The sequence below is a fragment of the Chiloscyllium plagiosum genome, chromosome 32 (assembly GCF_004010195.1).
Source record: "Chiloscyllium plagiosum isolate BGI_BamShark_2017 chromosome 32, ASM401019v2, whole genome shotgun sequence".
In the NCBI taxonomy this organism is placed as follows: domain Eukaryota; kingdom Metazoa; phylum Chordata; class Chondrichthyes; order Orectolobiformes; family Hemiscylliidae; genus Chiloscyllium; species Chiloscyllium plagiosum.
In genome coordinates, this window is record NC_057741.1 from 24,946,852 (window position 1) to 24,974,304 (window position 27,453).

Below are 27,453 nucleotides of genomic sequence, written 5' to 3' on the forward strand. Positions count from 1 at the left end.
ATCAGTCACCCAAGGGAGCAGACCAAACCGGGACATGAGACCGCTCCTCAATGGGGAACGGGACGCGTCTTCCCAGTGTCCAAGGCCAGCCACTCCCCCCGGTGATGGAAGAAAATCCCGGACGAGCCCCCAATTGTGAGAAACAAAAGCTCACTCACTTTAATAATTTCAGTCCGAGATCAAATATCTGAAACAGAGTCGTTTATTTGTACACTTGCAAGTGGGTGCCTTGTCTAATTGCCAGGTAAGGCAATGACAAATGCACAGTAAATCCCAACAAACTCTTGCAACTTATACAGTTTTTTCCCATATGTTTTCCTTATTCCATTGTTTATTCCCTGCTTCGCTTACGTCATTCATTTCCTTAAGACTGATCCCACAACTTCTGTTTATCCGGCCTTGTCAGTGACAAATGTCTATCTCTGCTCCCATAAGGGTGTTTGACGTCATCCCATCCTTTGCTTACCATTATCTGCTCCCTCCATCTGCGCTGCCCCTCACAGCATCTTATCACTAAGCCCTTTTAATTGGGGTTTGTTCCTGTGTCTCCGTGGAAGTGGGGAAAACAGATGTTTTTCCTGTTTGCCCATACATCCACCATTGTTCTGTAATCACGACTCATGCTAACATATCCTTTCTTTTTGCTGAATATATATTTTCTCATTCCTGTTCTGTATCAGAATTTATAGTTGCAGAAATAATATTAATTCATTTATATCCCACAGCCTCAACATTAAAAGTACATAGTTGCTGCACCAGTATAAATTTTATTTTTCTCATTTTCGTTTATGATGTCTTAAGTCAGGTATTAATTTTTTTCCAAACTATTGTCCTACCACCAGATAGAACCCAAAGAAGAAGGCAAGTTGGGAGAAAATATTATGACTCATGTTGTAATGTGTATTTATGTAGATGTGTGCATAAATATCACAATTATGTTGGAAATGGCTGGACGTATGTAGCTGTTCACTCAAGTAGTAACCTTCCATTGAGATTAGTCTGTTTTTCTCCTGAGCAAGCAGAAGATTCAGACCAAAGTTCGTTGCCTTCTACCATCTTGGTTGTTGTATGTTACACTAATAATACAGTTATTGATCAATCAGACTAATTAATCTAATAATTAATCAATAGTGGTGATTAGTAAAGTCTGGAAAACTTTCCAGGAGGTCTGTGAAATAAAATAATATCAATGCAACCCATTATTGTGATTCTGCAGGTCTGGTGAACACAGTTGGCTGTCCTAGTTGTATGCAGTGTCCTGAATACAAAAGTGTCACAAACTAGGCAGCTTGTCAGCAATATTCTAGTGCATACAGGCTATAGTAAACAGAGAGGTGGGTAGCTCCTAAACATCCAACAGCTGTCTAGTGAATAAGGAAATGGAGGGTTACAGCTGAAACTGTACCAGTGTTTCCAGTGAAAGCCGATTGGTGTCGTGAGGTGCAATACAATAAAGTATTCAACTAGAATATTGCTGAAATAGAAACCCTTCAGTTGAAGAGAAAAAATGTTTTCACATCAATCACATCAATATACACTATAATGAATAAGTGGCAACATTATATACAAGGCCCTTTAACAGAATACAGATTGACTTTTTATTCAAGATATATAATTTATTCTCCATTTTCAGTAATTTAGATGGAAAGACTTCTGTGATGACTAATCCATTTGAAAACAGATCATTGATGCTTCACTATTCAAACAGAAGCATTAGGCAAAAGATGAGAAAACTCTCATTGGAAAGCTTTGGGGACTGGGTTCTCATTGAAACAGACCAAAATTGCCATGTTACAAAGTCATAGCATGGAAATGAACCCTTCAGTTCAACTCATCCACGCTAACTAGATATCCCAATCTGACCTAGTCCCATTTGCTAGCATTTGGCCCATATTCCTCTAAACCCATTGTATTCATGTGCACATCCAAATGTCTTTTAAGTGTTGTTATTGTACCTGCCTTCACCACCTCCTCTGGCAACTCATTCCATACATACTCCACCTGCTGTGTGATAAAGTTGTCCCTCAGGTCCCTTTTAAATCTTTCCCGTCTCACCTTAAGCCTATGCCCCCTAGTGTTGTTAGAGCAGCATTCGTCAAAGCAAGTGAGGAGTAATCTGTCACTCTTCCCATACTTTGTAGTTAATAAACAAAATTTGAAAGCTTTGCAAGTGATGATCTTCAAATGAATTGTAGCAATCTTATTCAAACTAGCTCACATTGTAACCTCTTGCAGACTAAGCTTTATAACAACTGTCATCTTTATAATGGGATCACATAATTTTATAAATGGAAGATACTTAGTTCCATCAAAGCCTACTCTTTGGATTAACTACTTTTAAAAATTATATTTCTCCCAATGCTACAAATTCCATTTCAGTTTGGGGCTGGTTATTTCAGGTACTAATGTTGCTCTTTAGATTTTTTTTAAAACAAAAAGTCAACATCTTCACATTTTTCACATCATCCTGCAGACAAAAATGCCTTTCAAATCACTTAAATCTACCAAAGTTTCCACTCTTTGGAAATCTTTTGATACTGAACTCAAGATGATCAGAGTGACTTTTGCCATGTCCTTTGCCCACATGCCTGACATTCCATATTGAACCTTTCCACAGCTTTGAACTATCGACTCATCAATGAATTAATGATTAGCATTAACCTTTCATTTCTTTATGCCATGTCCATTTTGAAAAATCCCATGTACTTTTGTCACATCTTTGTATGACTCTAACTTTCTTACATTAAAAAGTGTTTCAAATTACCCTTTACTGTGTCCCCAAAATATAATTTGCTGAATAAATCTAATTTAAATTAATCATTCCTATCTGCTTCCAGTATCACCAAATTGATCTATTCCATAGATTTACTACCAGTTCAATGGAAGGTTGAGGGTGGAAATTCCAAAGCTTTCAGTGTAGATGACTGAATTTGCCAGCAGTACACCAAAAGGATCAGAGGCAGCACTGAAGGTCCAAATTAAGAAACTCAAATTTGTCAAGTAGAGTGAAGCATTGTGAGAATTAGAACCAAGCAGGCAGCAAACACCTCTGGACAAACATATCAGACGTGAATCCTGCTCGATATGTTCATCTAATGCCAAATAAAGCAGTTTATTCATAAAATCATAGAATGATAGACTCAGAGAACTATACACTTAGTCTAATTCTCCTGAACTTTTCCACTGTCTTCAAATATTTCCTTTTCAAGTACAAGCCCAATTTGCTTTTGAATGTTACTGTTGAACCTTCTTCCACCATTATTCTGTTGTATAGGGAAACAAAGTGAGTCATTTCACTCAGGTTCTTTGGCCAATTATCTGAAATCTGGTCAACTGTATACTAGCTCTCATCACCATCAAATATCTGCTTAACATTCCCTGCACAGAGGACGAACCTTGATTCTATAGTCACTGCATAATTGAAGTCACTCATCTGAGTATTGTTCCACTCAACCTCCTCTATTCTTCTACCATGGTCTCAAAGTTCTTCCTGCTGTGTGACATCTAGAATTGAACCAAATGTTCTTGCTGGGCCTTAACCGGTGATTGATGAACATTTCCTCCTTGTTTTTGTACTCTATGCCTTTAGTTATAAAGGCTAGGCTCCTGTTTTTTTTTCTAAACTTGCCTCACCATGATGAAATGGCATTGATTTCATTATCGTTCTTTTATGCCAACTGTTTGATCAGTATGTCTTTTAAATATTGAAAATAATTGAAAATATGGAAAAGTCACATTCGTCTTGTCATTTGACATTGGATGCTTGAAATATCTTGGTTAAACCATTGTACAAGAAACCATAGGACAGTATCAGTCAAGTAAGATGCTTGGACCACTTAAGGAAGCAACTGACACTGTAAATCCCACAAAAGAATCTATGGATAATGCAAATTCATATTCCAATTACTGCTTGTGAGGGGCAATCAGCTGTGATGTAATATCCTGCATTTGATTTTTTTTTTGTTTATTTGTTCATGGGATTTGGGCATAACTAATTGAGCAAGCATTTACTGTTCATCCTAGTTGTCCTAGAGGTTGTGGTGAATTGTGAGTTGCCTTCTTGAATGACTTAGGGTGGAGGAAAATCCACAATGCCATTTAGAAGGAAGTTCCAGGATTTTGACCCAGTGACTATGAAGGATATAGTTCAAGTCAGGATGGTTTGTGTCTTGGAGGGGAACTTGCAGATGATGGTGTTCTCATGTATCTTTATGAATCAAGATATGTGACTATCTGAGTGTGTGCTAGTGATATATTATTGTGGAGCTTCTTCAATGAATTAGATTGTAGAATCAGAAAATATTGCTATTTCAATCAAGCAGCTAATTGTAATGTGGCAATTAGAATAGCTAATAGCAAAATGTGCTACACTTGCTGATTCATTTCAAATGATTGCAAGTGTTCTCAAAAGTTCTTGTTTGCACTTCTTTGCTTCAGTTTCCTAAATTTACTGTGAATACCAACATCAGAGATTCATTAGTAATCCAAAGCAAATATAAAAATGAGACAAATCATTATGGTAAAGTGGAGCAAGAAAATAGAAATTCCCTATTATGAACTTCCCTTTCACAAACAGGTGAGCAAGATCATTTTGCTTCCCCTTTTTAAAGGCACACTTAAAAACTTATTATTCAAGTATTTTGTCTGTGATTAAGTATTAATTCTTGTCACACCCTTAAGTTCAACAGAATTGCTTTGGCTAGGTTTCATCATCTTTACCTGGAGGTAGGCCTACTGGAAGTATGCATCAGAATTGTAGAACACACATTGTTTTGCAACCATTTAAATACAATGTTGAAAAATTGTACACCGCATATGCATAAATTTGTAATATTTATCAAGACAATCTGCTTCTGAAAGCACAAAGTGGAAGCACAGTTTTCACTGTGAATGTTTTTCTTATCAAAAGTTACCATTTCATATATCCTGTGAACAGCAACTTATTTCAGATTTGTCAGTTAGTCTATATTGAAATAAGGCAAAAGTGAGGACTATAGATGCTGGAAACCAGAATCTAGATTTGAGTGGTTCTGGAAAAACACAGCAGGTCAGGCAGCATCCGAGGAGCAGGAAAATCGATGTTTCGGGCAAAAGCCCTTCATCAGGAATGAGGCAGAGGCTCACTGCCTCATTCCTGATGAAGGGCTTTTGCCCGAAACGTCGATTTTTCTGCTCCTCGAATGCTGCCTGACCTGCTGTGCTTTTTCAGCACCACTCAAATCTATATTAAAATAACTTACATCAATTGCAAGGGATTTCCACTGTGCATTCCTATCCTGTCCAGTAGCATTATATATGCATTGCTGCTCATACTATTCATATCGACATATTGAATTTATTGATGAGAATTAAATGTCAACCTAAACAAAGACAAGGAATGGCTTGTGCAATCCTTATAAAAGCAGTCTCATTTATTTCCACTCACTACTTTGGTTGGTGAATCACTGATAATAGATCACCAATTTAAAATTGTCAGCAATGAGGAGAGGGATTAGGCGACATCTTTTCAGGCAAGGATTGGAGGATAGGATAGTCTGCCACAAAAGGTGAATAATTGAGATTTCTATAAAGGGAATTGTTGACAAACATTTGAAGCATAGGAAAACAGCTCAGGGAGAGAACAGGAAATTGGATTGGTTTCAGATTGCCCTAGGGAAAAGTTAGCGCACACAAGGGTGAGTCTTCTGTGCTCTAAGCTTCTAAGAATGTAATGTCTTCACGATAAAATCATGAAGTTGGAGAATGGTAGGATGTGGTTTCTGTCCTAGCCCTCTGAAACCCTATCCACCTAAGTCCCAAAGTGCCTCCTTCAAAAACCTTTATTTTTAAAAAATGTATCCAAAATTTTTTTTAAATTATGGATTTATTTTCTCTTGCTATTTTTGATACAAATATTTCAGGTCCTAACAGGTGTCTATTTTAAAACAAAACTCTTAATTTTTCACACAATACCTTTGACGATCAAATGTTTATTCCTCCATATGTAGAGAATGACCAATATGTGTTCTGATGTAAAATATGACACACAGAGCCTTTTATCTAATGAAATATCCCAAGATGCTTTGCTGGATTATTATAAAATGAAGTATGATGCTGAACCTCAAAAGATATTAGGCCAGATGCCGAAACTTTGTGAGTGTTAATTTTTTTTTAAGAATTGTTCTTTTGTGAGATGTGAAAATTGCTGGCAAGACCAGCATTAGTTACTCATCCCTGATTCCCCCTGAATTGTGTGGCATGCTAGACCAGTAAAGAGTCAACTATATTGTTGTGTATCTGGAATCAAGTGTTGGTCAGACAGGATGAGGATGGCAATTTTCCATCCCTAAAGGACATTAATGAACCGGAAATGGTTTTATGACAATAAGTGGTCATTTCACATACCATTAGTGAAACTAGATTTCAATTACAGATGTTAGCTGAATTCAAATTCTACCAGCTGCTATAGTGAAATTTAAATCCATTTCTACAGTGTATAAGTGTGAACTTCATCCACTAGCATTATGATGACACGACCCTTTTCACCATGTTTTAAGGAATGTCTTAAAGGAGGAAATAAGGTAGAGAGGTCCGAGGAGGGTTTCCAGAGCTTGGAGCTTAGACAAATGAAAATATAATCATTGGTAGACCAATCGCAATTAACAACACAAGAAAGATCCAAATTAGAAGAGCACAGGTATCTCTGAGATTGTAGGGCTTTTTTAAGAGATTTGGATTATAAAATCAAAACATTGTTTCACCAAGTATCATTGTCAGTTAGTGAGCATTGATATGGTAGATGAATGGGATGTACTGCAATTTAAGACATTTTGGGTAACTTCAAGCATTTGGAGGACAGAATGTTGGGAGCCAGCCCAGAGTAGTGGCCTTGAATACAGGAAAAGGTAAAAATACATGAATGAGTTTCAGCTACAAAATAGTTGACATGGGGTGGTATTATAATATGCTTAATCAAAAGTTCACAATTTTGAATACATCGATTATATCGTCCTTTGAGCTTTTTTATTCTAATGACGAGCCATTGATTCTTGTTTTTCCTTCAAATAAAAATACTTTAACTGGACACATTAACTCATTTCATGAATGTTTTGTATAAATTCTGCATTATTTCTTGCTTTTTGCACTCTGTGTCATAGAGTCATAGAGATGTACAGCATGGAAACAGACCCTTCGATCCAACTCGTCCATGCCGACCAGATATCCCAACCCAATCTAGTCCCACCTGCCCGCACCCGGCCCATATCCCTCCAAATCCTTCCTACTCATATACCCATCCAAATGCCTTTTAAATGTTGCAATTGTACCAGCGTCCACCAATTCCTCTGGCAGCTCATTCCATACACGTACCACCCTCTGCGTGAAAAAGTTGCCCCTTAGGTCCTTTTTTATATTTTTCCCTTCTGACCCTAAACCTATGCCCTCTAGTTCCGGACTCCCTGACCCCTGGGAAAAGACTTTGCCTATTTACCCTAACCATACCCCTCATAATTTTGTAAACCTCTATAAGGTCACCCCTCAGCCTCCAACACTCCAGAGAAAACAGCCCCAGCCTATTCAGCCTCGCCCTATAGCTCAAATCCTCGAAGCCAGGCAACATTCTTGTAAATCTTTTCTGAACCCTTTCAAGTTTCACAACATCTTTCCAATAGGAAAGAGACCAGAATTGCTTGCAATATTCCAACAGTGGCTTAACCAACGTCCTGTACAGTCGCAACATGACCTCCCAACTCCTGTACTCAATACTCTGACCAATAAAAGAAAGCATACCAAAGGCGTTCTTCACTATCCTATCTACCTGCAACTCCACTTTCAAGAAGCTATGAACCTGCACTCCAAGGTCTCTTTGTTCAACAACACTCCCTAGGACCTTACCATTAAGTGTATAATACACGTATCATCATCTGTGTGAGAAAGTTGCCTCTTAAGTCTCTTTTATATCTTTCCCCTCTCACCCGAAACCTATGCCCTCTAGTTTTGGACCCCCCAACCTCAGGGAAAATACTTTGTCTATTTATCGTATCCATGCCCCTCATGATTTTGTAAACCTCTATAAGGTCACCCCTCAACCTCCGATGCTCCAGGGAAAACAGCCCTAGCCTGTTCAGCCTCTCCCTATAGCTTAAATCCTCCAACCCTGGGTAACATCCTTATAAATCTTTTCTGAACCCTTTCAAGTTTCACAACATCTTTCTGATAGGAAGGAGACCAGAATTGCACACAATATTCCAACCGTGGTCTAACCAATGTCCTGTCCAGATGCAACATGACCTCCCAACTCCTGTACTCAATACTCTAACCAATAAAAGAAAGCGTACCAAATGCCGCCTTCGCTATCCTATTTACCTGCGACTCCACTTTCAAGAAGTTATGAACCTGCACTCCAAGGTCTCTTTGTTCAGCAACACTCCCTAGGACCTTACCATTAAGTGTATAAGTCCTGCTAAGATTTGCTTTCCCAACATGCAGCACCTCGCATTGAGTGTCATTATATATTAAACCTTGGATTTCCTGTGCTACCTTTAATCAGCTTTTACAACTCATCCTCCTATTTGTAATGGTTCATGCATCTAAATCCCTAATTCTCTTTCTCGACATTTTTTGAAGCTTCACATTGGTGTGCTTGCTTTCATTTATCCTTCCCTTATATTTCCAACAACATTTTATCTGGCATCTATGGGTTTCCTTACGGGTACTCCGGTTTCCTCCAACGGTCCAAAGATGTGCGGGTCAGGTGAATTGGCCATGCTAAATTGCCCATAGTGTTAGGTGCATTAATTGGAGGGAAATGGGTCTGGGTGAGTTACTCTTCGGTGGGTCGGTGTGGACTGGTTGGGCTGAAGGGCCTGCTACCACACTGTAAGGAATCTAATCTGCTGTCATGGTTTGGATCTCTTCAGCCATTTTTCCACAGCAAAGTCTTGGAGATGATTGATTTTAATGTGGTTTGGCTGCATGGAAGTAGTTCTCCCAATAACTCCGCTGTGGATTGGTGAACCAAAGGCAGAGAATGGAGTTTGAATAGAGTGACATATCTATATCTGGCCACAATGGAGATTGTTTAATTTAATAGGTCAATCATTCTGTAACTGATTGTAATTGATTTTACATTTATGAATTATGTTCAATTCATAAAATAAATTTGGTTTGTTTTGCTATTTACATAGCAATGAACCTTGTTTCCTTTGTTGTTTAATTTACTGTTAAGCTGTAAGTCTTACCAATCATAACTCCAGCTCCATATCCAATGCTTTGGCTGACACTAAATCCTCCTGTCATAGGATGGGAGAAACTGCCACACTGCTATCATTGGGACTAGTAATTTGGCTTGATTACACAGCCAAAATGATAGCTACATTGTTAACAATTAGTCTGTCACAAAGACGGTTATCACTTCAATTTTGACAAAATAGTTGAAACGGGGTGGCAGGTTTGAAATATCAAATGTAAAAGTAAAAAGTCCGTACAGCAGAGGATAATTGCAAAGGAAGTAAATAAGTAAAAATTCTAAAATCGTGGACTGAGAATAGTGTGCATTTTGCAGCTGCTCCTGAGATTCAGGCTTATTTCTGGATTTACTTGTAGATTTCTCACACTTTAATTAAGTACATGTAGAGGAAATGTTTGGAGGAATCTGGGCCACGCGCAGACAGACGGGATCAGATTAGTTTGAGATTATGGTCAGTGTGCACTGGTTGGACCGGAAGTTCTATTTCCTTTGTGTATGACTATATGACTCTAAGTAGGGACACTCAAAAAGATGTATTGTTGGTTGATGGGACAGATGGCAGAATAAATTAACATTTCTGAATTTAAGAATCCCCATATAGCTAATGAATGTGTGTTCTTTATTTTTGAAAATGATTTAAACTGATTGTATCAAGTGACTTGCACAATATCTTCAACAGTTTCCTCATTTCCCCTTCCCTCACATCACCCTAGTTCCAAACTTCCAGCTCAGCACTGTCCCCATGACTTGTCCGGACTTGTCCTACCTGCCTATCTCCTTTTCCACCTATCCACTCCACCCTCTCCTCCCTGATCTATCACCTTCATCCCCTCCCCCACTCACCCATTGTACTCTATGCGACTTTCTCCCCACTCCCACCCTCCTCTAGCTTATCTCTCCACGCTTCAGGCTCTCTGCCTTTATTCCTGATGAAGGGCTTTTGCCCGAAACGTCGATTTCGCTGCTCCTTGGATGCTCCCTGAACTGCTGTGCACTTCCAGCACCACTAATCCAGAATCAATATTTTCATGTCCTATACGTGGAATGAAAATGCATACAAATAGGACTAAATAATATGAAATTTAAGAAGTTCCAGTATTTTAAGACACTGAGATACAAACGAGATTACAAGGGAGTTTCATTTTTATGCACTGGGGTTTGCCAAATTTACAGATGTTAGATATTTGCAATTATTGTTGTGTGTAAAGGACAGACAAGATTGTTTAAAGAAGCACTGATGCCATTAAATCCCAATATATTTCTTCTTAATTGGTCAAGGAAATGTAAGTATTGCTGACAAGGTTAGCATTAAAGGAAAGAACTTTCATTTACATAACACCTTATGAAAGATTCATAATTATACAGGGCTTTGGAAAGACCACACCTAGAATATAGTGTATGGTTTTGACCTCTGTACCTATGCAAAAATATACCTGTTTTACAGAAGATACAATGAAGGTTTACATAATTAATTCCTGGGATGAGGTGTCTGTCCTATGAGAAGGGATTGAGTGGAAATTCGATGTATATGATGTAATCTCATTGAAATATATGACGTTCATAAGAGGCCTTGACAAGAGAAGATGCTGAGAAGCTGTCCCCCACTACACTGCATCCACACACCGATATCTGATAGGGAGGCAACAGCCTAATGGTATGATCACTGGACTGTTAATCAGGAGACCCAGGTAATGTTCTGGGGACTCGGGTTTGAATCACACTATGGCAGATGGTGGAATTTGAGATCGATACAAATCTGAAATTAAGAGTCTAACAATGAACATGAATCCATTGCCAAATGTCAGGAAAAAGACATCTGGATCACTAATGTCCTTTAGGGAAATCCTGCCATCCTTACATTCTCTGACTGACATATGATTCCAGACCCACAGCAATGTGCTTGACTCTTAATTGCCCTCTGAGTAATTACGGATAGACAATAAACACTTGCCTAGCCAGTGATGCCCTTGTCCTGTGAATGAATAAAGAAAACAAAATGCTGAACACTTTAGCATTAATAGTTATAGACTAAGGATAAAAAGTCAGCTACTTAAGATGGAGTTGAGGAGAAATTGCTTCATTAATTATTTGAATTCTTTGTCAATTAGTATATTTAAAGATTGTTAGATTTTTGAGTACTCGGAGAATCTGGGGATAAATAATAGGGCAGGAAAGTAGAATTGATGCAGAAGTTGTCATGACCGAAGTGAATAATGTGACAGATTCAAGGGCTGTATGACCTCATACAACTCCTATTCCCGTTGTTTTATGTTAATAGTTTATAATTTTGTTTTAAATAAGTTGAGCCATTTTCTTCCTGGTGATCAAATATGTATTCATCACAGAATAAATTTTATGGCTTTAAAAATAGAGCTTTTTTCCACTTAAGTTACGATAGTTGTCCCTTCAGCTTTGAATATAAATATAATGTTCATCAAAGTTATTTACCCTGGTAGCTATGTAATATTTTGTTTTCTTCCCAAGGCGTGTGTCTTCTGGCATGGAACAGAATCCAGAGCAATTTTTTGGAACAAGGATTGATGAGTCTTCACTAATTGAAGGAGTAAGCAACCAAGTACTTCTGACATTAGCTGTCACCATTACAATGTTGGGTGGTTTAGCAACATTCCTGTATAGGTGAGATAATACCCTTCCAAAGCAATTTTAAATTTAGAGTTTGTTGAACATAATTTTATTCAATTTTTGAACTGTTCGTCACCATATTTTAGAAATATTAAGCCACACCTACAATACAGTATATTAAACTGCCAGTGACCATTACTTATTCTATTAGTACTTTTAACTTGTTGAGCATGATTATTTTGCGTAAGAAAAGCCTCTTATTGACTTCAGAGAGATAATGGAACAGGCTGAGAAAAATAACATGAATATTTTTCACTGTTTGTGAAGCAAAGTTGCCAGATGATCAAATTGTGCAATTACAGAGTAACAAGCTTACAAATATACTTTCTATTTATAGATTTAATCTTTTCTGAACTTGGCTCAACTTCCACTCGCCTTTGCTCAGCACTCACAGCACTCGCCCCTGCTCCCTCCAGTCTTTGCATTTTTCTATCCAACATGTTGGACCTGCCTGTATCAGAAACACCTCTTGATGGAGGAGATTATAGGGCAGAATGGAAGCTAATATTAAAACTTAGACACAGCGAATTTTCTGATATCAGATTAGGAGAGTCAAAAAACACTTAATCCTGTGCTGAATACGAAGCTCAGAGGATTTACCTTGAGCCTATGAAATTGGGGTACACTTTGACTTTCAATGTGCCATGCCACAATGGTTATCTATTGACTTCACCATTAGCTGTATGCTGCAGCTGTAAGAGTAGCCTACAATCAGAGTAGGATAGTGGCAAATGCTAATAATTAGCTACTGAAAGTAAGATACAGGCTATTGATTTTAAACAATGCAAGGAATGTGGGAAAATGTTATTAAAATGTGCCTATTAGGGAGAGAAACAGCTATCCTTACCTGGTCTGGATTACATGTGATTCCAGACCAACAGCAATGTGGTTGACTCTTAACTGCCCTCTGGGATGAGCAATAAATTCTGGCCGAGTAAGTGATGCCCTCATCTGTCAGTGAATAAAAAAAACATCTGTGCTATTTTACTGCTTTTATGGTGTTATCAACAATGTGATAGGGAAATTGTTAAGGAAAGAGCGTGACTTGCAAGAACTGTAATGCACATTTTTAAAAAGATGGAGAGTCTGAATGAGCAGTTTAAAGTAATCAGAAGTGTGAAAGTATCTAGTAGAAATAAAGATCAAGGGTAACAGTGATATTATGGCTGTAGTGTGGTTCTAAACTTTAAATTCAGAGACCAAGAATCCAATCCTATAATGGCATATTTTGAAATTGACTTAATTAAACCTTGTCATTTATGGATTGGCACAGTTGAACAATGGTTCTGAACGATCATAAATAGACAACTGGGTCACTCTGAGTTCCCTGCTACCTTTATCTGGTCTAGACAATTTTTGACTCCAGTTGGTGATTCTTAATTTCCACAGAATAATTGCAACCTTGCCAGCTTTTTCTGTTTCACTTTTTTTTTACCAGTCATCATGAAAGCAATATGCTGGATTAATCACAACCAAAACCAGTGTGATTAAAAATGTTATTTGCAGAGCAAAAAAAAGCAGGAGAAAATCAGAAGATTAGCAGTAGAATGATATGAATTAGATGTATGTAAAATGTATAAACATTACAACTCAGAGTGACAAGGTGGCTTAATCAATCAATGTAAGCATCTACTATTATTCTATCCAGTACTCCTAGTCATATGTATCCTCTTTTGTTTATTTTCCTTTTTCCTCCTGTTGAATCTAATCATGAATATTGGCATAATTTTCACTCAATAATTTATTCTAGACCACTTCATATAAACAGGTTTCTCTTGTCTCTGTTCCACACTTCTTGCATATGATCTTGTGCCATGGCCTTTTGACTTAGATTATATCATTCTGGAAATAGTCTGCTTCTTTATTCCATTTTCAATTTTTTAAAAATTTTAAACACTTTTAATGTTAAATACTTCAATAGACATGTCTATCTTCCTAATGACAAACAGCATCCAGTTTTTCAAGCCTTTGAATCTTTTAGAATGTGTTTAATGGCTGTACAAGAGACAGGAAAAAATAATAAATTAATTTTTTTTAATTAACTTGCAACAGACAAATGCCAGGGAAAATGGTACAGAAAGAATGAAAAGCTGTGGGAAAATATGAGCAGTTAGCTTCAGAAGCCGAAGTAGTGGGATAAAATGAAAGAACCTTTCAACAATCTGCTTTTTCCATACATGAATGTGTACAGATGTAGAATTTTTGCAGACTGAGATAGATAGATTTAAGAAAATTGGTTTTCTTGTATTTATATTTTTGATTATTTGTCTATTCAGAGAATAATGGAAGATTGTGTACTGTAAATATTTCTACTGTATGACTGAAATTTTTATACAATAAATTGAAAATAATTTCAAACCTTAAAGCGATCCTGACAATGTTGCTATAAAATTTTAATGATTATATTAGTATCCTATGAAAGAATGATTTGATTCCTGTATATGAATGTGATTGCTTGGCTGGATGTGTTTGGGTAGCTGGCCCTGTGACTGAAAGCTCAGCTATACATCTTGAAGATACAGGAATTGGGACTTGCTTGTGAGATTGATATGTGTGAACCAAAATAAAGATGGGGATAAATTTTTAGCAAGTACCAAAGCTATTTCAACTCCATCTTCAAATTAAAACATTTCTTGAAGCCAGATTCAAAATTCATCTAAATCCTAACTTTTGCAAAGATTTATGGAAGTGACATGAATCTTTTGGAACATGTAAAATCTATTATGCAATTTAAAGTTCAACTAATTTTAATAAATTCTGTTATTGTAGAACTGAGCACCAGAACATTCATCCTGAGAACCAAGAACGTGTGAGGGAGCTTCGGCAACACCTTCAAGCTGAGGCTTTAAGTTATCAGGTGAGAGTTTCATAATTCACTAAGAATTTCACTGTATCATTTGATATAGTTTGACATCTCTAAAATGCAGAAAATCTCTCAAGGCCAAATAAGTAAAATCAAAACTTAGCACTCAACATGACTTACAAAGTGTAGGCACATAGTACACTTTTGGGGGTTATTGCATTTTTGGAGGTGTTGTTCATACAAAGTAAGCTGTGGTCATGTCTGTCCTGCAGTTCTGGTCTCCTTCCTTTTGGAAGGATGTCCTGAAACTTGAAAGGGTTTAGAAAAGATTTACAAGGATGTTGCCAGGTTTGGAGGATTTGGGCTATAGGGAAAGGTTGAATAGGCTGGGACTGTTTTCCCTGGAGCATTGGAGACTGAGGGGTGACCTTCTAGAGTTCTATAAAATCATGAGGGGCATGGATAGGATAAATAGACAAAGGCTCTTCCCTGGTATGGGGGACTTCAGAACTAGAGGGCGTGGGTTTAGGGTGAGTGGGGAAAGATATAAAAGAGACCTAAGGGGCAACTTTCTCATGCAGAGGGTGGTATGTGAATGGAATGAGCTGCCAGAGGAAGTAATGGAGGCTAGTACAATTGCAACATTTAAAAGGCATCTGGATGGGTGTAATAATAGGAAGGGTTTGGATGGAAATGAGCTGGCAAATGGGACTAGACTAGGTTGGGGTAACTGTTCGGCATGGACCGAAGAGTCTGTTTCCTTGCTGCACATCTCTATGACTTTATATGGAAGCAAAGAATTTAATATGTGAAGAGTGCAAAGTTTACACAATATTTTGTGTTCAACTGTAACCCCCACAAACTGAGTGACTTATTATTCAATCATTTACAGTTTATGATATCTTTCTGCCCACAAATTGGCTGCTGAATTTTACCTACAGCACAGTGACTAAACGTTTTCATTAGTTTTGTGGCAATTTGACACAGCCCAGGAATGTGAAAGATAGTACATTAATCCCATCACCTCTGGCTAAATTGGTAACCCCTGAGTCAGAAGGCTGTAGCTTCAAGTCCATTCCAGAAGCAAAGATACTGTGTAGTGCTACCACTAGAAAGAACTTACTCACGATGAATAAAAATATAGGCAATCATTCTGATACAGTATTGTTGGAGATGCCAGCTTTCAGATGAGGCCTTAAACCATGGTCCTGTCCACTGTGATGCAAAAATATGGCAATATTTTGAAGAGCGGGGAGGTTAGCCCAATTGTTCTGACCAATGCTTTTTTTTCCAGAATCAACATGATGATGATAGATTATTATCACATCATCTATTTGTGAAAGCTTGCTATGTGCCAGCTGGCTGCCACCTTTCCTGTATAACAGCAGTGATTATATTGCACAAATTATTCCAATGGTTGTGCAGCACTTTGAAATATTCTGAGTTTCTGAAAAATACCATAAAAATATAAGTATATTTCTTTTTATGCATTACAATTTCTTCCAATTTTTCTGGGATTTTTTTGGGTATTAATTTTTATCAATCTGATCTTGCTGTCAGGTAGGTTTACAACACAGATCATGAGTCACGTGAACTGATGGAGGTGATCTGCTGGAGGTCTCGCGTATACCATTGACCACTGCCACCCTTCCTACCCCCTTCACAATCATAACTCTTTCCAGCTTATGGTCCCAGTCACAACTCCCACCAGAAATTTAACTTATAGAATGTAACTCCAGACCAATTTACTGCCTTAATTTGGAGAGCTTAGTCTAACATCTACTTGGTGCACTGCAGATCACCTGAATTTTGAATGAAACTTCAGCGTCAAAGTCATTGAGACCTCTTCACCATCAGAAAGGACAGCCAATCAGTATACCCATTTGATACACTGCTCAGAAATCTACTGCAGCATGCCAAGCCTGATTCTAGAAACATGGATTACTTAGTAGATTGTTTGACTTTCTTTCTGTTGTTACAGGATGGATTTGAAAGGGATAGACAGCAATTCTACACAGATATGTCCTGTCCAGTCTGTTTACAGCAAGCTGCATTTCCTGTTGAAACCAACTGTGGTCACCTGTTTTGTGGTATGTCATTATGAAAGTAATTTATTTTGTTGACACAGTTCTGCTAAACTCCACATATGTCAAGTAATGAAAATTACTTAGGATATCACTTTTATTTAAAATATTTGCAGTTATCTTAAATCTAAAAGAAACACATTTGCTTGTCCTGTTCACAATGATCTCATATGTCTAGTTTCCCCTAGTGATGTTTTCAGCTTACACTTTCAGTGACTTGCCATGCAAAAAGTGTACAAACTTAAAATTCAGAGAGTCTATAACAAGTGGTAGAAACAATTAAATTCCTGCAAATTATGGCCCATTGCAGTATTGATCGTGGCTAAGTTCTCTCCCAGACAAATTTTCCATTAAAGCTCTGTACCAAATACGATTTCCAATAACTGTCACTGATAAGGGAAGAACTTCCCTTAAAACATTCCCATATCTTAAAACTTTACTACTAATGAATTGTACTTAAGGTGCAGTGATTCTTGTATCATCTGTATAACCCAAGGTGATTGTTAGGCAAATTGAGAGGTAGAAGTGGCAAGGCCATTAGAGACAACTAAATAGCTTTTGTTTCTCTAATTGTCAGTGAGCTCCTGTTCACCATTTAGGTTGCATGTTTCATATTTCAGTCTGTATTGTCTTGCATTTTCCACATTAAATTCTAACAGCTTTCCTAAGTCTAGCATCTGTGTTCTTTAGGTTAAATAAGATTGACAGCTATGGATCAATGGTTACTCTTAAGTCTGAAGTGCAAGGTTCCAGAGCTTGAACAAATAAAGCCAAAGCTGACATTCTAGAGCAGCATTAAGGAAACAATACAAATTGTTATCTTTCAGACAAGATGTTAAACCAAGGGTGGGTCCATCTGCATTTTCAGATGGATACAAAAGTTATTGTGGTATTATTTCAAGAAGAAAAGGCAAGTTATCCCCCGTCCTGACCAATATCTATTCTTACATCAACATCAGAAACAAAATTGTTTTTGAATTCTTTAATATGAACACAGAATCTGCTCATTATCACATCGCTAACCACATTCTTAATAAAACTTTGGCAGAATTTATCTTGGCCGACACAACCAAAGCTGAAGATTAACATAATGTTGACTGAGATGTTAGTTTAAGGTTAGACTCCTGCAGTTGACAAATTAATGACTTAGAGTAACCAGTCTGATGGATAGGTCAAAATTCTGAACCAAAAATAGAAAATGTTCAAATAATCAGTAAATCTGCAGAGCCTATAGGGAGAGAGAGACTTGATGTTGCAGATTCTAATGCAAGGCTATCAGAATATTTCTGTCTGCAAAGGTGCTGCCTGACTTGCTGAGTGTTTCCAGCATTTTCTATTTTCATTTCAGATTTCAAAATCCTCAGTAATTTGCTTTCCTAGTTAACTTAGTTCATTGTTGAAGAACTCAACAATTTGATAAAAGGTGTTTTTATTTTATATAATCTCATCCATTGACTTTCTGGTTATCCGGACTCTCTTTGGGATAGCCTCCTGGAATGTAAGTTTAGTGACTGTCTATTGGTGTATGTAATATACATTCCATCTTATTTGTCTGGATAGATTGTGCATATTGTTATCTGTAGCTAATAGCTAGTTTAAACTTTGATTCGCTTATTTTCATGGAAAATCTGACGGCTATAAGTGTAGCATTGAAGCATTTTTTTTGATATTTAAAGACATTCTAAACTCTACAAGTCAGGGAACTTTGATGGATAGAAAGTAATCTCCCAATCAAAGTCTTTCGGAATGGTAACATGACTTGAATGTAAAATGAGCTAAATATCCGAGTTGATCTTTACAAGAAACTTTGTGATCCACTAATACAAAAGAGACCAAGTCAGACTATTTTGAGAAGCCCAGTTCTCCTCATTTCCTTCTTTAGTGTCGAAGTGTTTCTTTTAATGGTGTGCAAAAGTTCCAAACAGTGGTCATCTCCAAAAAGAGACATTCTAACCATCACCCTTTGATGTTCAAAGCCATCAGCATCGTTGCATTCTCCAGTATCAACATCCTGGGGGTTGCCATTGACCAGAAGCTGGACTGGCCTAACCATATAAGAACTGTGGGTTATCAAGAGCAGGTCGGAAGCTAGGAATCTGCAGAAAGTAATTCACCATCTGATTCCCCACAGATTGTAAGCCACCTACAAGGTGAGGTGGAATGCTCTCCCGTTGCCTGCATGAGTGTTATTCCAACACACTCAAGCTTGACACCAAGCAAGACAAAGTAATCTGCTTGATTGGTACATCGACAAACATTCATTCCCTCTACCACCAACATTCAGATGCAGCAATGTGTATTACACACAAGATACACTGCAGAAATTCACTAATGCTCGGGAAAATCCTCTGATTCAGTACTAGAGAAGGTGCAAAACTTAACCTCCTCTTGGGAAATAAGGCAAGTGACTGTGGTGTCAGTGGGGGGACATGTTGGGGCCAGCAACTATAATTCTGTTAGTTTTAAAATAGTGATAGAAAAGCATAGACCAGTTAAACTTCTAAATTGGAAGAAGGCTAATTTTGTTGATATTAAACAAGAACTTTCAAAAGTTGATTGGGGACGGATGTTTGCAGGTAAAGGGACGGCTGGAAAATTGGAAGTCTTCAAAATTGAGATAACGAGAGTCCAGAGACAGAATATTCCTGTTAGGGTGAAAGGCAAGGCTGGTAGGTGTAGGGAATGCTGGATTAGATAAATTGAGGTTTTGGTTAAGGAAAAGAAGAAAGCATATGTCAGGTATAGACAGCAGAGATCGAGTGAATCCTTAGAAGAGTATGAAGGCAGGAGGAGTGTACTTAAGAGGGAAATCAGGAGGGCAAAAAGGGACATGAGATAGATTTGGCAAATAGAGTTAAGGAGAATTCAAAGGAATTTTATAAAAACATTTAAGGACAAAAAGGTAAGTAGGGAGAGAATATGACCCCTCAAAGATCAACAAGGCACCCTATGTGTGGAAGTGCAGGAGATGGGAGAGATACTAAATGAGTATTTTGCATCAGTATTTCTTATGGAGAAGGACATGGAACATATAGAATGTGGGGAAATAGTTGGTGACATCTTGAAAAATGTCCATATTATAGGGGAGGACGTGCTGGGTGTCTTAAAATGCATAAATATGGATAAATCCCCGGGAACTGATTAGGTATACCCTAGAATTCTGGGCAGCTAGGGAAGTGATTGCTGGGCTCCCTTCCTGAGATATTTGAATTATCAATATTCACAGGCATGGTGCCAGAGACTGGAGGTTGGCTAACATGGTGCCATTATTCAAGAAAGGTGGTAAGGAAAAGCCAGGGAACTATACACCAATGAGACTAATATCAGTGGTGGGCAAGTTGTTGAATGGTATCCTGAGGGACAGGATTTATATGTATTTGGATAGGCAAGGACTGATTTAGGGTAGTCAACATAGCTTTGTGAATGGAAATCATGTCTCACTAACTTAATTAAGTTGTTTTGAAGAAGTAATGAAGAAGATTGAGGGGGGGGGAGATCGGTGGACGTGATCGATACGGACTTCAGTAAGGCAAGGTTCCTCATGGTAGGCTGGTTAGCAAGGTTAGATCACATGGAATACAAGGAGAACTAGCCTTTTGGATACGGAACTTGCTTGAAGGTAGAAGACAGAGGGTGGTGATGGAAGATTGCTTTTCAGACTTGAGTCCTGTGACCATGGTGTGCCACAAGGATCGGTGCTGGGTCCAATGCTTTTCATCATTTATATAATTGATCTGAATGTGTATGTAGGAGGTATAGTTTGTAAGTTTGAAGATGATACCAAAATTGGAGGTGTAGTGGACAGCGAAGAAAGTTACCTCAGAGTACAAAGGTATCTTGATCAGATGGGCTGCGGAATGGTAGATGGAGTTTAATTGGATAAATGTGAGGTACTGCATTTTGGAAAGGCAGGGCAGGACTTACCCATTTAATAGTAAGGTCTTGGGGAATGTTACTGAACAAAGAGACCTTGGAGTGCAGGTTCATAGTTCCTTGAAAGTGGAGTCGCAGGTTGACAAGATAATGAAAAAGGAGTTTGATATGCTTTTCCTTATTGGTCAAAGCATTGAGTATAAGATTGGGAGGTCCTGTTACGGCTATACAGTTCATTGGTTTTGGAATACTGTGTGCAATTCTTTCTCTTCCTACAGGAAGAATGTTGTGAAATTTGAAAGGGTTCAGAAAAGATTTACAAGGATGTTACCAGGATTGGAAGGTTTGAGCTATATGGAGAAGTTGAATAGGCTGGAGCTGTTTTCCCTGGAGCGTCAAAGGTTGAGGGATGACCTTATGGATGTTTATAAAATCATGAGGGCATGGATAGAGCAAATAGACAAGGTATTTTCTCTAAGGTGAGGGCATAGGTTTGGGGTGAGAGGGGGAAGATTTAAAAGGGATCTAAGGGGCAACTGTTTTAAACAAAGGGAAGTGAATATATGGAATGAGTTGCCAGATGAAGTGGTGGAGGTTGGTAAAATTACAACATTTGAACAGCATCTGGATGGGTATATGAATAGAAAGGGTTTAGAGGGATATGGGCCAAGTGCTGGCAAATGGGACTAGATTGATTCCGGATATCTGGTTGGCATGGACAAGCTGGACCGAAGGGTCTGTTTCCATGCTGTACATCTATATGACTCCTTAGACTGCACCTTCCAAACCCATGACCACTAGCACCTAGAAAAACCAGAGCAGTAGATAGATGGGAACACATAATCTGCAAGTTTTTCTCCAAGCCACTCACCCTCCAGACTTGAAAATATATCACCATCACTTCAGTGTGGCTGAGTCAAAATCCTGGAACTCCCTCCCAAACCCAACTGACACCAAATGGTCTGCAGGAGTTCAAGAAGGCAGCTCACCAGCACCTTCTGGAAGACAGTTAGAGAGAGGCAATAAATACTGACCCAACTAGTGATGTCCACATCCTATGAGTGAATTACATGAAAAAATTGCACAGGGTTAGAAAATTCACAGTACAGTATGCAAATCAAAATTGGATAAAGTTTACTTAATAAGTTGAATGAAAGTGGTGAGTTTTACCTTAGTAAAACAAGGAAGACTTGCGCTTGTATTATACCTTCATTGGCTCAGCATTCCAAAATGTTTTCCAACCAAAGAATACTTTTTGTAATGGAGATTAACACAACAACCAATTTGTACATTGCAATGTTCTCCAAACAACATTGAAATGATAACCAAATGCAAATGATTGAGGGACAGTTACTGGTCAGGGCAACACGAAATCCATCCTTGATGTCCAGTTGCTGAAGGAAACTTAGTCGGCAGTTTTAATCTCACCTTAAGTGGGCGGCACGGTGGCACAGTGGTTAGCACTGCTGCCTCACAGCGCCAGAGACCTGGGTTCAATTCCCGCCTCAGGCGACTGACTGTGTGGAGTTTGCACATTCTCCCCGTGTCTGCGTGGGTTTCCTCCGGATGCTCCGGTTTCCTCCCACAGTCCAAAAATGTGCAGGTTAGGTGAATTGGCCACGCTAAATTGCCCGTAGTGTTATGTGCAGGGGTAAATGTAGGGGAATGGGTCTGGGTGGGTGTGCTTCGGCGGGTCAATGTGGACTTGTTGGGCCGAAGGGCCTGTTTCCACACTGTAAGTAATCTAATCTTAAAGACTAGCTTGTATGTGATACATTATCAAGAGCTTATTAATGCCTAGCTTCAGGATTTCATTAAAAGTAGTCTGACCTTCTTGGAATGTGTATTTTAAGTTTCCAGGTGTGCTAATTATGCTGATCATGAGTTAGTTTATCTTTTCCATGGTTCTTGAGATTTTGGAGTGTGCTTTTTCTACCATTTTAAAGATTTAAAGATAGGTGGAGATTCTCTTGATACAGAGGTGTGTTTGCTTCATAAGGAGTTGTTTTCTACTCCAGCAATGCTGAAAAAACACTTCGATAAAATTTTAAGCTCAGTAGGATAAGTCACTCTGTACCTTTGTTTTAGTTAACAAATTTGATGTATCATCCTTGCCATTCTTTAGGAGTTTGGCTGACATGCAAAGATCAAAACATCATGACCTGAAGGTGCACTTTGTCTTAACCTAGTCTAGGATACTAACACGTAGTATTAAAACAGATTTTATTTGGAGACTTTAACCAAATTTATATCGGAAATACCTGAATGCTGTAGGAAACTGGGTTATCAACAGGAACTGAGGCTCCTTCATGACCAAATATATTAAAAGTAGTACAGATCTTTAAAAGTTATTGACCCACATATCATGCAGAAATTGAAGTTCTGACCTCTTTAGGGGAACATCAACCAGAGAATGATCAAGTCCAATATTCTCTGGCATTTACAAATATAGAAAACCAGGAGCCTAGGATATAATTTTATCTGGCTAACTCAAGGGGATAAAGGGTGTTAAGGAGATGATTGAACTGGTTTGTTTAACTCATTACTGTGCAGGAAAAGTTCAATATTTTTAAAACCATAAAGCTGTGCACAGAGGATACATGTTTCATTTCGATTGGGAAGCATAATCAAATTCCATAATCCAAAAATCATTCAAAATGAATCCGGGGAAAAAAAAGTGATATAAAGAACAAAATTAACTGAACACAAATTCTGCAGCGTATGAGTAACATTTCTAGGATAAAAATCAGAGCATTCATTTAAATAAGAATCTGGAAATTACTTCAGCAAACATTTTATTAACCAGTACCTATGAGACCAGGAGTGGGCCAGTTGATCAAACATTCTGGATAATCAAAAGGTACACATCACTGCAGTAAACCCTGACCAAGTGATTCTTCAAGATATCAACATCCCTCAAAAAAAATTGAAAACATCAACACATCTCCTAAAGTCAATGTAAAAACACACAGTAAGAAATAGAAACATAATGCAGGGGGTATACAACCTTCATGTAGATTAACCTTTTTAAAAATAAGCTGAGATTTTGTATCCAGTCATACCAAAACACATGGAAGTAAGTCACCTTTTCAATTAGGGGAAATGCATTGGAGAAATCAAAATACTTAGCAAATATTTCAATTTTTTTTAAAATTGTGCCATCTTTGTGTGTAATTCTATCACTCAATCTCTTACCAGCTGTTGTAATTCTGTCTGATCTCTTGCTTCTGAATCACACAAGAAACACTGACAAAGCAATTGTTACATTCTTCTGACAAACAGGTTAATGGCTTTTATTTAACAATCCCAACCTAATTTAACTAAATTAATAAATATTTTAATATTAGTTTGAAGAACAATTATATTTCAATTCTAAGTACAAGTTATAAATAAATTTATCTTTTTATTTCCATGCTGATTACATTCTATCGAAAGGAAAACCAAATATTAATTTTGAAATATGAAGAACACCAACATTGTACAGTAGAAGCAGTCTTTTCCGGATTTTGTAATTGTAAAGGAAGAGTAAGCATTCGGGATATAAATAACTATGTGAATACACAACAAAAAAGACTGCACTATAGTTCAACAGAGATCCATTGACTATAAACTGGTTCAGGATATCCTGAAAATGCGAAGAGCATATCAATGCACTTCTTATTCATTGGTAGTTGACTCTGCTTTAAGGCCTGAATTTAAGTTAACAACATTGAACTATAGATCTAGTAGCTGAGAGAGAAAAGTATTCTTAAAATTAATATGGATTATATTTTTGTGCTAAGTTTCTTACCCCAAACTGGGGGTGGGGTTTAAAAAGTATAAATTATCTGCGACAATACCTTTTCTTTTCCCCCTTAGGTTCCTGTATTGTTGCATATTGGACTTATGGCACGTGGTTGGGAGCAGTTAATTGTCCCATCTGCAGACAAATGGTAAGACAAATAAAATCAGTTAATTATGTTAAAGGATACAAAATTGATTAGAAATGGCCTGATGTGCTAAAAATAGAAATATGACCATAAGATATCGGAGAAGGGATATTTTCATTCAGCCCATTGAGTCATCTTTGCCATTCAGTAAGATAAGACCATAAGATATATGGAGCAGAAATTAGGCCATCTCTGTTTTAAATATACTCAATGACCTGGCCTCCACAGCCTTCTGTGGCAATGAATTCCACAGATTCACCACTCTCTGGCTAAAGAAGTTTCTCCTTATCTCCATTTTAAAGGGTCTTCCCTTTGCTCTAAGGCTGTGCCCTCGGGTTCTAGTCTCTCCTGCCATCGGAAACATTATCCCAACATCCACTTTGTCTAGGCCGTTCAGTATTCTGTAAGTTTCAATCAGAAGCCCCCACATTCTTCTTAACTCCATTGAGCATAGTCCCAGAGTCCTCAAACGTTCCTCATATGTTAAGCATTTCATTACTAGGATCATAATCACGAACCTCCTCTGGACCCGCTCCAGGGCCAATACAGCTTTCCTGAGATATGGGGCCCAAAATTACTGTCAATATTCTAAATGTGGTCTGACCAGAGCCTTATAAAGCCTCAGAAGTACATCCCTGATCATGTTTGATTTGATAATCATCAACTCTATTTTCCTTTCTTTTACCCATAACCTTTGAATCCCGTACTATTTAATAAATCTGTCCACTTCAGCAAAATGTTGCCACAATCCTTTCTTTTCCGAGATTCTTGCAAGCAAAATTTTTACTGTCATAATTTCTGTGATTACAATTGTAACAAAGCATTAACTGATGGAAACATGTATATTTAATAATGAAATGGTCATATGGTTTATCCACAATAAACATTTTTTCAGCGGAACTGATGTTAATTGTATGGTGTGCCAACCCTGACAACAAAGGCAATTACCAATATTGTAAGTATTTGAGCCAGGGAAGGTAATTGGCTTAACAGTCAAATGGGGAGGAAATCCAGGGTGAATCTTTAGAAAGAGATCAGCCTGGAAAGGACAGTGACTGTGGTGGCGAAGAAACTATAGAGGCAACTAAATCTAGGAGGTCCTTGCTCATGGTCTTGAAGGTGAGGGTAATAAAAAGGAGGACACAGATCGCCCTCACTCACCAAACTAATCCTCAAGTAATAATCAGTTTGCAGATGACACTGAAATTGGAGGTGTAGTTGACAGCGAAGAAGGTTAATTCAGTGCAATGGGATCTTAATCAGATGGGCCAATAGATCGAGGAGTGGCAGATGGAATTTAATTTAGATAAATGTGAGGTTCCTGCATTTTGGAAAGGCAAATCGGGGCAGGGCTTATACACTCGATGGAAAGGTCGTGAGGAGTGTTGCTGAACAAAGACACCTTGGAGTGTAGCTTCATAGTTCCTTGAAAATGGAGTCACAAGTGGATAGGATAATGAAGAAGGCATTTGGTATACTTTTCTTTATTGGTCAGACCATTGAACATAGGAATTGGGAGGTCATATTGCACTTGTACAGGATATTGGTTAGGCCACATTTGAAAGAATGTGTGCAGTTCTGGTCTCCCTCTTATAGGAAAGATGTTGTGAAATTTGAAAGGGTTCTGAAACAGATTTATAAGGATGTTGCTAGGGTTGTTTGGTTTGACTTGCTGGTTTCCCTGGAACGTCGAAGGCTGAGGGGTAACCTTATAGAAGTTTATAAAATCATGAGGGGCATGAATAAATTAAATAGACAAGGTCTTTTCCCTAGGCTGAGGGAGTCTAGAACTAGAGGGCATAGGTTTAAGGTGAGAGGGGAAAGACTTAAGAGGGACTTAAAAGGGGCAACTTTTTCACACACACACTGGTGCATGTATGGCATAAGCTGCCACAGGAAGTGGCGGAGGCTCATACAGTTATAACATTTAAAAGGCATCTGGTTTGGGTATATGAATAGGAAGGGTTTAGAGGGATATGGGCCAAGTGCTGATAAATGGGACCCGATTAATTTAGGATATCTGGTCAGCATGGACGAGTTGGACCGAAGGGTGTGGTTTTCTGCTGTACATCTTGATGACTCTAATGGCAGCATTTGGTTGAGGAGATGAAAACACACGAGTTCAATGTGGCTAAGCTAGATCTGCTGATGAATTGAGAACAGTTCCATGGCAGATACATGAGTTCACACTACTTGAATTGAAGAGATTGAAGATTTAAGCTATGGAACAGTGTGGAAAACTGTGACTGAATTGTTGGAATAACTGTGTGGAAACAGGCGAGGGAAGGTGAGCATATAAACATTGGCTGAGTTGTTTTATAAGCATAGAACCTAAGAACTAGTAAGTAGGAATTAAAAGTTAATTTTTTTAGATTAGATTAGATTACTTACAGTGTGGAAACAGGCCCTTCGGCCCAACAAGTCCACACTGACCCACCGAACGCGCGACCCACCCAGACCCATTCCTCTACATTTACCCCTTCACCTAACACTACGGGCAATTTAGCCTGGCCAATTCACCTAACTTGCACATTTTTGGATTGTGGGAGGAAACCCACGCAGACACGGGGAGAATGTGCAAACTCCACACAGAGAGTCGCCTGAGGCGGGAATTGAACCTGGGTCTCTGGCGCTGAGAGGCAGCAATGTTGTTAAGGAAGAGCTTTGTTGTTCCTGGGGCAGAATTAGTGAGGTGAGTTGGCATCACTCCATTCCTCTTGATCTTTGGTATCTTGCACATCCATCACAGGCTTGAACCCAGCATAGGCAAAAGCGTTTGGTGGTTGTGGCTTCATCATCTTCTGTCCTTTTTTTAAAATCATGAACGTAACTTCCAAAATGTTTGAAGTTTACTTGAGTCATGGACCTAAGAGATCAGTAGCCTCAAAAGTGAGT

General features: G+C 38.2%; 1 protein-coding gene across 5 annotated transcripts in view; it reads left to right on the forward strand.

Annotated features, from left to right (window-relative positions):
* The window catches only part of LOC122539428 (E3 ubiquitin-protein ligase RNF170-like), a 53,014-nt gene that overhangs the window by 6,069 nt on the left and 19,492 nt on the right, over positions 1-27,453 (forward strand). For 2 of the 5 annotated variants that reach the window (XM_043674264.1, XM_043674265.1), the window contains exons 2-5: positions 11,711-11,863; positions 14,639-14,726; positions 16,654-16,762; positions 24,488-24,561. In XM_043674264.1, coding sequence (XP_043530199.1) covers positions 11,727-11,863; positions 14,639-14,726; positions 16,654-16,762; positions 24,488-24,561 — 408 coding nt within the window. In that variant the 5' untranslated portion in view covers positions 11,711-11,726. Of the gene's footprint in view, positions 1-98; positions 136-209; positions 245-11,704; positions 11,864-14,638; positions 14,727-16,653; positions 16,763-24,487; positions 24,562-27,453 lie in introns of those variants that run through there. The other 3 variants (XM_043674266.1, XM_043674267.1, XM_043674268.1) reach the window with 3 other exon arrangements.